The sequence below is a fragment of the Gossypium hirsutum genome, chromosome A12 (assembly GCF_007990345.1).
Source record: "Gossypium hirsutum isolate 1008001.06 chromosome A12, Gossypium_hirsutum_v2.1, whole genome shotgun sequence".
Taxonomy (NCBI): Eukaryota; Viridiplantae; Streptophyta; class Magnoliopsida; order Malvales; family Malvaceae; genus Gossypium; species Gossypium hirsutum.
In genome coordinates this window covers 91,847,920-91,862,316 of record NC_053435.1, presented here as the reverse complement: position 1 = coordinate 91,862,316, position 14,397 = coordinate 91,847,920, and the positions used below count along the sequence as shown (strand labels likewise).

Genomic DNA, 14,397 nt, shown 5'->3' with positions numbered 1-14,397 from the left:
AGTGAAGGAATTAATCCTAAAAACAATAAAATTGTCATTTACTTCGTTCAAAATTTATGAAATTTTAAGTTAATATAATAAATTATATTTTGACTTCTATAAAAATTTATAGTTAAAGTTTAGCTAGTCTTAAATAATTTTCTTCCTTTACACTTGTAAATACATATGGTTCAGTCAAACTACATGAAATACTGGTTCTAAGCAAAGGCATAAAATAAACATCATAGGATGGTATAAAGTCAAGCAAAACCCTAATAAAAAGTCATTAAAATTTGATTTGAAAGTTTAGACGATGATGTGTTATAATTTTAGAGTATCACGTCTACATGAATTAAAATTGAAAAAAGTTGTGAAATCTTAAGATTAATGTAGACCTAACAGAAGCTTAAGGGCCAAGATAAAAAAAATTGTCAAATTTAGAAATTTAGAGATTAAATATTATTTTACCCCTTAATTTTATTTTTGAAGTTTGAATCAATTCTTAATTAACTTTATTAAATTATGTTACCTATTAAAATTAATTTTTGATGTTCTCGTACTGGATTTTAAACATTTGAACTCGAATTAGGAATTCTAATAGAAGTGATAAAATGGGGCAAGTTCACATTTCAAAAATTCAACTACAACAAGTCAATTAAGTCGAAATTAATTATTCCTTTTTTTTTTCCAACCAAACCCAAATTTCCAATTGTATCTTATTCGTAGTTAATTTAGATATATTGTAGCAGCCTTAACACCTTGATGGCATTTCATTTGTTATCATTATGAACACATCCAATGTTTCAATGTTTATGGTACTTTTTCCTAAAATTCCATCCCAAAGTGCCAAAAACCAGGAGCTTGTTTTCTCAAGTTTAAAGCTTAAAAAACTGTGAGACATCTCAGTCAACCAGCTGAATGCATAACAAGTAAAAATTTAGTCCCTATCGACTTTACACCTTTGATTTTTCTTTTTTCTTTTTTATTATTTAAAAATACAGTTTTGTTTAATTTGATAGGTGAATATATTATAGAGAGGTGTGACTTGAAAAACTCAATCTGTAGTGTTACGGCAAACTGAAGCAGTCTGATTTGATTTTTTAATTGTATTTGTTTAGGTTGATTGGTCAACATATTATTTTCTTCAAGTTGTATGATTGATTGATTCATACGCTATAATCAATTAAAGTAATAGTTGGATGTTAAGTAGGTTTTAGGATTTCCAAGTCTATACCTTGTCAAGAATTTTTATAATGAATGTTCTACAACCCAATTAAAGCATTACTTTCTTTATGCCTGCCTGTTGGTTACTGTGTCTGTATGGCAGGGATTTAGGTTGTGGATGTCTAAGCTTAGGCTTGCTTTATATTTTAAATAAAAATAAAAATCAACAACCAAAGCATGCAATTCATTAAGGATGAGCAAGAATGTGACCTACATTGATTAACCATTAATTCTAGGTCTTTGGGTGGTTGATATATTATCATAAATTTAGCATTCCAGCTAAGTATGAAACTCTTATGGGGCCTTCTTTTATTTGCCCAAATTAAAAATGGTCATACCAATATAAAGTAAATGGGTTTAATTTGATTCCATCTCTATTTTATTTTATTTCTATTTAATAAAAAAAATATATACATTTTCATATAGAAATAATTTTTTAATGGGTCGAACACTTTCAATTTAAAAAAATAAAATAAAAGAACAAAAATAAAAAATACAATAAAAAAGACCGACACAAAATATCATTAAAAGATAATATGAATATGATATAAAAATAGGAATATTTAAAAATTATTAAATAAATAGTGAGAGATGAGAGGTAGTTGCAGTCTCATCAAGCAGTGTATAACTCACTCATTTAAATGCACCACTCCCCACTATAATGGCTCGCAAGCAAACATTCATTTCATGGGGTAACTCTTTCCTTACACAGACTAATAGCTTGCCTTCATAAATTTGCTTCTTCTCTCTCACACTTGAATAGAATCTTTTGACCCTCTCAATATATTAATTAGAGAAGAAAGATCTCTCATTTCTCCAACCAATCTTATGTTTCAGAACTTGTTTTTTTATTTATTTTGTTTATGTGTTTAGTTGACAAAAGCTGATTCCAAGGAAGTTTTTATGACTTTTTTCTTTTTTAAATTTATAGATTTCTCTTCACAGCTTCATCTATGCCTTGTCCTTAGGTGACACATTACTGAATCAAATTACTAATATATATTTATATATTTAGTATTTAAATGTTTATTTCTATTTGATATAATGACTTTTTTAGCCCTTTAATTTTATAAAAAAGTTATTTTAGCCATTCATTTAAATTTTTTTTATTTCTTTTAGCCCTCAAACTTGTTTTTTTTTTATCAAACCTCAAAATGGATGAAAAAGTTAACATTTGTTAACTTCACTAACATAGCATACATATGAATTGCCACACATGACACATCATCAATTAATTAATTTTTTAAAAATATTAAAATTAATATAATTTTTTAAATAATTTTAATGACTTATTTTTTAAAAATAATTAAATGTCGATGTGTTATTTACGTGTATGGAATATCAGTAAAGTTAAAAAAGTTAACTTTTTTATTTATTTCGAGGTGATTTGACAAAAACGCAAGTTTAAAAACTAAAAAAATAAAAAAAAATTAAATAAAGAATTAAAATAATTTTTTTATAAAGTTGAAGAGTGAAATGAATTATTATTTTAATATATTAATTTAGAGTTGTTGTAGGACTTTCTTCATGGCACACCCATCCCTTAAACATCAAAATACTAATTTTCAACATGATATAATTACAGAAAACAAATATGATATAAATAAGGGGAATTCACCTTCATTGTTTAGAGTTTTAAAAATACGAAAAAAAGAACATAAAAATTGAAGGAGCAGGGAAATGACCGGAATGCAAAAATATTTTTAGTAGTAGTATTAAATTAGACAGTGTAAATTAGTATGCCAATTAATATATGTTGGAAAGGTGCGGTATCCTAAGTCATGAGAAAACGTGTTGGCCCTGTGAGACAGGCATCCTCTTTGAGAAAGAGGGACGCATTTAAGTCAATAAAACCAGATATGGCCGGGACTTCTAGGAATAATCAATCAAAACCAGTCCCTCACTCCAGATGCCCCCACTGCTAACAAGTTCATACTCTTTCTTTTAAATGAGATTTCAATTTTGATTCATTTCGTGATTTATTCTAAACCAGCTAACGTGGCCCATATTTTAGCTGTCTGTCTCGTCATCTCTCTTTGTCACTATATCTCGTTCTTCATATGTTACTATGTAATGAACATGTTAGACGATGAGGGTAATTATGAAATTAGCTTATGCGAATTACCCACATGAAACACCTTATTAATTACTAGATACAGTTTGGATTATTAAAACTGTAACCTACACCCTAGGGCTAAAACCCTAGTTATAGTAAAATAGAAATTCTCGATGTCAGAAATGAATTCTTCAGCTTCAACATTATTTCCCAACGTTTTATGATTTCCTTTTTGTGGTCGGATTAACATTGTATTCGTTTTCAGGGTTTGGTCTCTTTATTATCGTTTATATTTATTACCTATTCATTACAATAACATTCATTGTAACATTATTTGAAGCTCTCTTAATTCCCATGACAGAAAGGAGACGGGAAGTGTGGGAACCTGCAAATATAGGCTGGCACAACAGTTGTACACGAAAGCAAAGCAGATGAGTGAAAGGAACTGAACCTATTTAATTTAAAAGATGTCTTCAATCTTAGCATTAACAGAGAGAAAGGTACAGTACACGAGAAGAAGAAGAAGAAGAAGAAGAAGGAGAAGGAGAAGAAGAAGAAGAAGAAGAAGAAACAAGGGCATTAACACTAGCCTTTCCCCTTGTCTTACACTGCCCTAAAAAAGAACCCTCATTTAGAAACATCACTGAAAAGGCTAAAGCCAATGCTCTCTATTCTCATCATCATTCACTATAATAATATTCAAGAAAAAAAGCAAAAGCTAATAATAATAATAATAATAATAATAATAATAATATCCTTCTTACAGTCATTTAGCATTTCAAAACATGTAGTAACTTACACCCTAACTGGTTTTGTTTCTTTCTTTCTCCCCTAATTGTGAAGAGGATTAGGACCTGTATGAACTATTCTCTTTTCATCACCTTCATTTCCAGCCAAGTGAGGCGAGCTTGATGGAGCATGAAAAGAATTAGCAGCGCCGGAAAACCAGACTTTCCTTGGGGGAGGGGACCTAACAAACTGAAAGCTATGCCGACTGCCTTGTTTATGAACAGCGAAATGCAAACCCAACTGAGAAAAAAACAACAAAATCCACAAGAAGAAAACAGCCACTTTGGCCCCCCCACTATATCTGCCCGGTCTTGTATTCACTCCTCTTAACATTGTCGCCTCAACTGATGGACCAGTTCAAGTGTAGTAGTGGCGCCACCAAGCCCCAACTCAGAAACTGTAATGCTTTTGGAGGCTTTAGTTTAGACTCTGAAAGAAAGATATAGGATTAGGACCATAAAAGGCCAAATAGGATTATCTTAACTTGCTTTATATACTGTTAAAAAAGAAGTGGGTTTTGAGTTACTTCTCTGAATCTCTCAAACCATGCCTGGCTGCCTCTCTTTTTAAGTTTGAGAAGTTTGAGAAAAAGTGCAAGCAAAAAGAAAAAAACCTTTTAACTTAGTTTTGCTCCTTATCTTATGGGTCTGTCACATGATCTTGGCCCTTGATTCCTGGAACCTTCTTATAAATATCTTATATACATACACACACATTTATTTTTATTTTTTATTTTTTTTTCCCTTTCTGAAAATCTTTGGACTTTGCACCTTTTAAACTCTCAAACCACCACCACTTCCACTGCTCCTCGCATTTTATTTTTCTATTACAAGTATCTGTTTTCTAGTTTTTGTATTTGTTTTTCATTTTGTAATTATTTAAAACTCAACGTAACAATGTTTGCTGGGAGAGGGTGTCGTGGGACTGTCCAGTATTAATAGCCCTTGTCTGGGGAATATATTCAAAATCTGATATTGTATATGACCATTATAAAATAGCATTATTGGTAGAACAAAAGTTGAAACTATTGTATTGTACCAGAACCCACCATTCGCTTCTGTCACAGGCAAGTTGTCTATTTGGTCAAAGTTTCCTTTCTTATATACCATGACTGAAATACCCTTTCTGTTCCATTTCTTAATTTGTTTCACCTCCTTAATTTTTCTTGGTAAGGGGATTAAAATGCATCTACTAACACAATGTTAATTTAGTTTTATACTATTTATTAATAGAAATATGGCTAATTGTTGGTTTGTTTGATGTAAACCAATTCTACTTGTATTTTTTAATTTAGTAATTACTTGTTAAAACATTTAAGCTGATTATGCCACCACATTTAGCACAAGTCTCTGCTGTTCGGGAGGCTTTATTATGGTTAAACCCTGCCCATATGTGAAGGATTTGATTTATCTTGAGATCAATTCTCAACACGTTTTCAATGCCGTGGTACATCTCAAGAGTTCAGCACTCTCTTCATCTTAAGGCACAATTTCAAGTCTTTTCCTTCCTTTTGGATGAGTAGAAGCACAAATAAAGTGAATGCTCTTGCAAAAGTGACGACAATCCCAAATTGTCTTTAATTTCGGACGCATTGTAGATCCAGTGTATAACATAAGCTTATTGACTTAAATTTTAGTTGTTCACTTTCTAGTTTCTTGCTCTTAACCACGCTTATGTAGTTATATATATTAAAAAAAAAAAAACTACTCCACTGCCGATGTGTACTTTGTGAAATACCTGTGCCTAAAATGATTCAAGGAAAAATATATCTAAGCAAAAATCGCTAGTGAAATCGGATTAAAATTGAAAACCATGAAACAAAATTGTACACCAAAAATCAATACCCTGGTTTCTAACAAATGTACACCAAATTCCTTCCTGTGTTTTACAGTTCAAACTGCAACTACTTTCCAAAAAAAGTTAAAAAAAGAAAAATCAAAACCTGAGTATGACTGAAAGAATACCATGTGTAAGATTCTGCAGCTGCTACATCAATGGCGAAATGACCTCCTGTTAATGCCGGAGGTTAACCCCTTCAATTGCAAAATTGTCAAATTTCATGTTCTCCAACATCATATGCAAAACGATGCTTCGCCTTATCAACTCAATCCCAGTGAAATAATTAGATCAATAGATAAATGTGATCTCTGAAAAAAAAAAATGTTTCCTCAAAAGCTCCCAAAATTGAATTGTATGCCCCCTTGCAACATCAAGAGGACGAAAAGAATGAACAAATTAGACACACAAAATAAGGGTCAGCATCAAGATGTGCTTGATATTTCACAGGGAAAAGAGACAGCAATCGAGATCCCTCTCCAAGCAGATCATGTTGCTGATGATGATCCAGAGTTTGCGGATTTGTTTGTACGGCACATGCAATCGGGGCACGGGAAGGTATATATCGAATCAACCGGCTTTTTCAGTTCAAATCCCTTTGAATCACTATGAGACCGCATATTCAGCATTTGTCGCTTGAAACTTTTCCACCTGGAATAAAAAGGGAAGGTAAACTGAATCCAACAGTTCTTATTCACAATTATCACATCTTAGAAGCATTCTAAAACAATCCATGATGATATGTGTTTCCTCATAGAACATAGGAAGACCCCCTAGATTTCTAGGGACATCTCCAAAATGATCAAAAGTTTAAAACATCTCATTGAGTTTGTACTGTGCAAAAGAAATCTAGGTGATATAAAGATCTGAAGTGTCTAAAATAGCTGTTTCAAGATGTATTTCTTCATGTTTATCTAGATGCTAATGTTTCAAAACTCGCAAAACCTTTCCCCAATAGTCTAATACTGGTCTTACCTGAATCATGACAGAAATAGAGCATTTTCAATCTTTTTCTCTTCCCTAAATCAAAATCAATTGATCTTTATTTTTTGAAAAAAAGATAAAAGCATACCCAATATTAGGATTATCAAATAGCAATGCCAACTTTCGCTTGTCGGGTCGAATTGTCTTAGAGTGTCCTCCAAACAAATATCTTCTATGGCCCATCAAAAAATGAGGAAAATTTCCACCTTGAGTTGTCACAAATACCTCACTATGAAGGCAAACAGTATAATCTATGGCAGCCATTCTGGAAGAAAAGTTCTGAAAGCAGTAATCCCATCAAAGAGATGATAATAATCCAATCTCAAAGGCATTACTTAAAGGAAAATGGGTGGTTAAATCTTATATGCTAATGCTTCAGACCTTATATGGAGCAAGTTCTTCCTCGGATGCCAGCATCTCTTTTGTCTGCAAGTTGGGAAACATGTCCAATAATGGAGCCATTGTTTTCTCAGCATTGTATATTTTCCCGGATGCCAAAAAGATATATGTATTGTTACCGAATCCCATTCCTCTTAGCATCAATCCAACCTAGTAGGTGCAAGAAGATATTAAACAAACCATCAAGAAAACCTATAAATCCATTCCTAAGCAACATTGGCCTACCCTAATTCTACCTAGTGCCATCCCACTCTAACAAAATAAAATTGCCTCCTTTACCTAGTGCCATCCCACTCTAACAAAATAAAATTGCCTCCTTTCTTTCGAGTGAGAACAATAAATTCATCATCTGGCAAAAATTGCTCAAGTTCAATTTTCAACTGAAAGCAACTTTATTAAACAGACAACAATGCAACCAACAATACCTCTAGAGGAGTAAGTGGGCATTTCCCATTAATCCTGATTGCTCCAGGGCGTATAACTCGACCAGGTTTGGTAAATTTTCCTTTCCAGCCTCTTTCTCTTGCATTTTTCATGTCTTCTTTTTCTTGCTCCCCACCATCAAATACACAACAAGAGAAAGCAACCATATCCTGCATATGACAGAAACGGTACATTATACACGTCATACAAAAATGGAGTCAATAAGAATGCTATTATTAATAGCAACAGCAGTCCTTTTTTATGTTTAAAAAGGTAATCAATTGTCAAAATACATTTTCTATTTAAATAATACAAACCTCCTCAAAGCGAAGATGAACAGAGATGTACTTGCCCCCTGTATTTGCACTGAGCTTTTTCATTCTTGCAACCAAAGTTTCTCCAAGGCTTAGTATTGTACTTGAAAACCGTAAAGCTTCATAATTTGCCAAGCATCTGAGTCTTTGTACGACTGGAGGAGCATCAAACGATAAGCGATTTGCAAAAGGAGAAATTCTTATAATCCTGTCATTCAATCATAAAATAATGAGCTTAAATTAACAAAACAGCAAATAATTACTCAATCCATAGATAAATACAAAAAGAAATACTTTTTTTCACATTGTGTTGCTGTAAGCAAATAAAGTTTGGAATCACTAGTTGTTGCTGAAGCAAACAAGCTAAACTTAAAAAGAAACAATCAATGTTCAAACTCACTTTTCTTCAAGGAGCTTGGGTAGCACTTCATCCCTATAATACTGAATGGATGACCACGCTTTAATTTTGAAGTTGTAGACATTGGTCAAATTATGATCAAACCGTTCCATTATGTACTCGGGAATCTTATCAACAACCTGTACATTATTCTCTAACGCACTGATAAAATAATCTTCATCATAGATGTCTTTGAACTTGCTGGAAAAATAAGCACCACGGACAGATTTCAGTCAATGCGATACAAACTGATGTGTAAAACATAATCAAATAATGGTTACAAGAAGCACATGTCATGCAGAAAAGAAGGAATGATGCGTAGAACTTACAAATGAGGTAAATGAACCAAGATAATTGAGAATCAAAACAATGATTGGATTAAGGAAAATGTCAATTATAGCATTTTAACAATTGTTAGGCATCGAAAAAACTTGTTTAAATTATAATAATATCTTTTTAACATCATTCTCTCCCCCCCTCCTCATTTTAACACTTCCCCAAATTTTTCCTTCTCTCTAAATTTCCAGTAAACAAAGCCTCAAGAGCAATTCTCAACTTAAAATGAAAAGATAATAATGGCAGTCTGGCATTCTTCAAAAAAGAAGGGAAAAAAGCATTGCCAACTTTTAGAATTAACATTTCACATTGCAAAGCTAAAGCGTCCTGAATTAATTGATTCACAGCTCAAACTAAAAAATAGCATGCAAGCACACAGCTAATTTCAGTAATATTTTAATCAACAATAACAACATTGAATATCAGTACAGCTAAGATCAAAATATCAGGACACAAATTAGAAGTGACGATAATGAACCTCTTTATAACAGAATCAGATCATACAATATTTATAAGGCTAAGCTTCTCCATATATATTTATTTGTCATAGAACTGGTTACTAATAAATTTATAATTTTTCCTTGAGATACACAAGCAACATGAGAACGAAAAATAGATGACTACAGACCTGGGATCTCGCCATATGCTATGAAAATGGAAATTAGGGATTAGAAGTGTTGCATTAAGATAGCCTGCCACAGCAACTGCATTGCATATCTACAAAATAACCAGAGCAACCATGTAGAGAAAATTTAAATAACAAGATCATAAAATAGGCAAGCTGTTCGAAAAAGGAGGTAAAGCATAAATACTTAATAGAATCTAATGAAGAATAAAACCAACCGATGTCCTCTGCTGATTTAAGCCTCCATTTGCCTCTACATAAATGTAGCCATTTGATTCAGGTAAACCTATAGTAGTTTAAAGAACGATCAAATATTAAACTAGCAAATATAATGAACAACCAAAATAAAGGGAATGAACTGTAAACTGTTTACAGTAAAACAAAGGGAATGAAATCATACCTTCAGAAGGCTTGTTCACACAAGGCCTCCACTCCCCCCCTTTATAGGAATTTTTCCAAATAGTCAAAATCTACAACAATTCAATAACTTTAAGGCAGATATAATCACGAATCAAGAATAACCATCAGATGAAAATATCAGAAATCAACTTAAAATGCGCAAAGCCTTAAACATGCAACTATTTCAGTAAACAGTTACGATAACAAGTTGAATGGATAAAAATTTTTCACATTACACGATGAGATACCATCACAGTATATAATTTGTATTGCCCTTAAGAATCAAAATGAGAGAAGCTGGAGAACAAAAAGGAGCTAACACCCATACAAGGGACCTAATGGTCCTAATCAGCTAATCAATTATGAAATGCTACCATGGCAACTGCTACCGTCCTGGAACTGGTAATAAAGTGATTGAGTTCTTACCCTAACTGTAAAAGACTATTATCAAACTATCTAAAAACCACCTGTATCATACAGACATAAGATTTAATCATTGAAAAACAATAAATTTAACCCATGTTTTCCAGATCCAGATACGATCTGAAAGATTGTTACAGCAGGAAATGAAACAAGTAAAACAAAGACACCAGGTGCTACTCCTCGAGAACAACAGTGAAAATTTTAAATAAAGCTACAATGATTCCTTGATTCAGCATTCTATACTTGTGTTTTATTCAAAGGTTAAAAAGAAAAACAATGATAAATTTCTAAACTTTCAATAATTTATAGAATCATTCGGAAATACTCAAGTCTCAATTCAAATAAATAACACAACATGAAACCATCAGGAAAAATGCAACTACATTCTCCAAGTTCCTCAAAATTCTATTAAGACCCAAACCCAAAAGAAGAAAGAAATCAAAGACAAACTCAAAAGTTGAAATGGTTCAAGAAACAAATCCGACCAAGATAGAAAACCTTGCACAAAACTCGGATACGGAATCGTAAAACCCAAGAATTTATCAAAATGAGTAAAACAGAATAAATCAATAAACAGTGACTCACCGCATCAGCAGAGGAATAATCTTCATTCATCTCAATTTTAAGCTTCTCATAAACTTGGGTACTTCGGTAAACGGAACCCGGAGCCGGACGGTGTTTAACAAGGGGAACCACATCAAACGAAACGGTGCCCATGTAAAGAAGCATCCCAGAGATGTAAATGAGAGGAGCAAAGAGGAAAATCCCTTGTCGACGAAGAAGAACCGAGAGAAGTAACCAAGCGACATGATGGGCAACGGTCCGCCCTGGTTGGAACGGGCTAAACCGGCCCGGTTTCCTTCCGTGGCGGTACCTTGGTGACCGTAGTGGTGATGCCGGGGGTGATGGGGTGCTATGGCCACTACTAGAAATCCTATTTTTCGCATGCATTTGATAAAAAGAAAAAGAAATTAGAATTTGATCCTCTAATCTTTATTTTTCTCGAAGATGAATGGTTTGTATGTAATTTCTGGGTTTTTAATCATGAATTCTTATTTCTCTCCCGTGAAATATAATAAGAGTTAAAGGATTTCTTTTCTGGTTTTAAATCTCACTCACGCTTTACACTTTTTGTTTATTTAGCATTCAAGTTTTATTTTCTTTTAATTTAATACATACATTTTAATATCTAAAGCTAATATTCTTAATTTTTTTATTGTTTAATTAAGTTTTGGGGATGATTTGATGAAACTTAATTGCTATGAGTTTTTTTTTATTTTTTTTGTTAATTGAATAAATTTAGAGTTACTTTGCAAAATACTATCTAATGAAATAGATTTTATTTGGATGTTAGGATTGATTTAATGAAAGTTAATTGCTAACTTTACATTTTCATTAAATCAACTCTAAAATCTAAATACTATTATCTTCAACTATCAAAATGTATAGCTTTTGTCAAATATAACAAAAAAAAATGTCAAACTCAAGTACTAAGTTATGTATTAAGTCTGTTTTCTATTTTTCTTTTAAGAATTTAGTATTTCTATTTTTCGAATTCAAAAATTCAAATCTAGTAATTACAATTGTTAAAATTATTCTATTAAATTCTCTAATAAAAAATAACTTGATAGCCATGTTATACTAAAAATAAGGTTGAAAATGTTGATTAGGTTTGTTTCTTTTTTTAAATAATTTCAGTTGTGATCATATCTGTTTTTTTTTGTTAGACAATACCTAAATACCTAAAACCCTCAACCCATAGATAAGAGGATAATGCATATTAACACACTCAAATCCACGTCTTCATGCAATTAAGACTCAATCAGCAATTATGTTTTTTTCTTAAAAATACTACATTCGAAATTATCATGATAATTTTTTTTTTGTTATAGTGTTCTTAAGAAAAATTGACATTAATATATTGATCAAAATAGTTAACAATATTAATTATTTAAATTAATTAATAAAATTATAAAAATAAACTAATTAAATTATGTCAAAGATTAAAGTGTATATATTAAATCTCAAAATTTAGTATAATATATGAGTTAATAGATCATTATCTTATGGTGGAAAGAAGCGATGTAAGTCTGGAAAGGAAAAAATTAAAAAAAAGAAACCGCCACATGTTAGGCTATCAGATTATATGATACTAATTAATTATAATTTAGCCAAAAAAATTCAACTAAAATTATATTAAAAAGATTAAAGGGATAGACCAAAATTGAAAAGAATAAACTGCATTTATTTATGGGTAGGAAATGATTTGTTTTTTCATTACTTGACATTAAAATTGAAACAAAGCTGCAGTGGAGAAAGTTGTTAGACATGTGTCCATGAGTGATAGATATATTCATTACATCTTATTTATTGCAAAAACGAAATTGAATCACTTAAGATACCTGACATTCTGCTTATTTATTAGGAACCAGGTTTCATCGGAGTTAATTTCATTTGCATTAACAATTTTTATTAAAATCTGTATGTTTTAATATAAATTTATTTAATATTTGCAAAATGAATACAATATTTGCTCATTAAACAATAAGGCAACGTATTATTCATTAAATAAGTTATGACACATTAACTTAAAATTACACGTGACATATAAATATCTATAATGAGATTTGAATTAAAAACACCATACATAAAAAGTATGGTACGGATGGAAAGTGTTCGAAGAAGGTGTGGATTTTTAAATGGCATTGAGGCACCAATAGATGGTTCAAGAGGTGGTCTTTGTTTGGCATGGAGGGAGAATGTTACTATTAGTCTTAGAAGTTATTCGAAAAACCACGTCGATGGTGATTTTAATGAAATTATGCATGCTCAGGAAAAATTGGCTAAAGGTAGGAGATAAGAACATAACTTTTTTCTATAATCATGCATCTCATAGTAGGCGCTAGAATTGTATTAAAAGTTTGAAATATGAGGATAGGAGAGAAACAAGAGACAAGGTTGAAATGCAGGAAATTGCTCGGAGCTATTTCTAAAAATTATTCTCTTCTAATGGTATTGGAAATTTGGACCATATCCTTTTGGAAATTGAAAAGTGTGTTTCGATAGAGGATAATTTGAAACTAACGACTAAGTATACAGATAAAGAGGTTTGAGAACTTTAAAAGAGATGGGGCCAACAAAAGCATCTAGGGAGGATGGGTTTCCAACTTTATTTTTTCAAAAGTGTTGGCACATTGTTGGGAATGATGTCACGAAGTTTTGTTTGGATATTCTAAATGAAGGTACGAATTTTGATTCTATGAATGTTACCAATATAGTGTTAATTCCAAAGATTCCCCACCCAACAAATTTAGGGAATTTTCAACCAATTAGTTCATGCAATATCCTCTATAAACTGGTAGCTAAGATGATAGTTAATCGTTTCAAAGATTTCTTAGATTTGTGTATCGATGATGCTCAAAGTGCTTTTGTTCCGAGAAGATTAATTTCGAATAACATGTTGTTAGCTTATGAAATTTTGCTTACTTTTCGACAGAAGAGAGTGGGGAAAAAGGATTTATGGTGGTGAAGCTTGATATGAGTAAAACATGCGATAGAGTTGAGTGGGGCTTTATTTAGGATATGATGCTTCGCATAGGGTTTAATCTTTTGTGGGTTGAGACTATTATGAGATGTGTTACTTCTGTTTCTTCTTCAGTTATAGTAAATGGGAAAGTTGGACAGATTTTTAGACCAACTAGGGGTCTCTATCAAGATGATCTATTGAGTCATTTTCTTTTCTTGATTTGTATCGAAGGTCTCTTAGCTCTAATGAGGTTAGCAATGAGAGATATGTTGCTGAGAGGGGCTAAGGCAAGTAGAAGTGGTCCTCAAACACACTTGTTATTTGTCGATGATTGCATCTATTTGGAGAAGCAAATGCAAATGGAGCACAAATTCTGAGATTGGTTCTAAGGGAGTACAAATATTGTTCTGGTCAATGTGTGAACTATGATAAATCAACGGTTTTCTTCAGTTCTAATACTTCCGAAGAGAACAAACGATCTATTTGTGATTTTTTAGGAGTGCATTACTCAAGTAATCTTGAAAGGAACCTTGGCCCTCCTAATATGGTTGGAAGAAATAAAAAAACTAATTTTTTATGGCAAAAAGGGCATGGGAGGAAAGCAGTCATTGGTGTCGTTGGGAATACTTGTGCGAGCTTAAGGAAAATGGAGGCTTGGGCTTTCATAGTCTTTCCAATTTTAAAGTT

At 32.0% G+C, this 14,397-nt stretch overlaps 1 protein-coding gene and 1 long non-coding RNA gene across 2 annotated transcripts; both read right to left on the bottom strand.

The window, feature by feature from the left end:
• Positions 1–3,713: 3,713 nt before the first annotated feature.
• Positions 3,714–4,953, bottom strand: LOC107934502 (uncharacterized). Its single transcript, XR_001693917.2, has 2 exons — positions 4,575–4,953; positions 3,714–4,477 (listed from the first exon to the last, which is right to left on the bottom strand). It is a non-coding gene; the product is annotated as an uncharacterized lncRNA (long non-coding RNA).
• An 865-nt stretch (positions 4,954–5,818) lies between these two features.
• Positions 5,819–11,266, bottom strand: LOC107934493 (protein ESMERALDA 1). Its single transcript, XM_016866936.2, has 10 exons — positions 10,770–11,266; positions 9,763–9,832; positions 9,581–9,648; positions 9,366–9,454; positions 8,405–8,602; positions 8,008–8,212; positions 7,693–7,860; positions 7,250–7,417; positions 6,957–7,147; positions 5,819–6,535 (listed from the first exon to the last, which is right to left on the bottom strand). Exons 1-10 carry the CDS (start codon positions 11,133–11,135, stop codon positions 6,373–6,375), a joined length of 1,686 nt encoding a protein of 561 aa, XP_016722425.2. The 5' UTR covers positions 11,136–11,266; the 3' UTR covers positions 5,819–6,372.
• Positions 11,267–14,397: the final 3,131 nt, after the last annotated feature.

Excerpts from the sequence above, each read along its gene's own strand:
- LOC107934493 (XM_016866936.2), bottom strand. The coding sequence starts at position 11,135 with ATGCATGCGAAAAATAGGATTTCTAGTAGTGGCCATAGCACCCCATCA. Across the intron at positions 9,649-9,762 it reads TGTGAACAAGCCTTCTGAAG|GTTTACCTGAATCAAATGGC; the intron begins GTATGATTTCAT and ends AAACTACTATAG. Across the intron at positions 7,148-7,249 it reads AAGAACTTGCTCCATATAAG|AACTTTTCTTCCAGAATGGC; the intron begins GTCTGAAGCATT and ends TACTGCTTTCAG.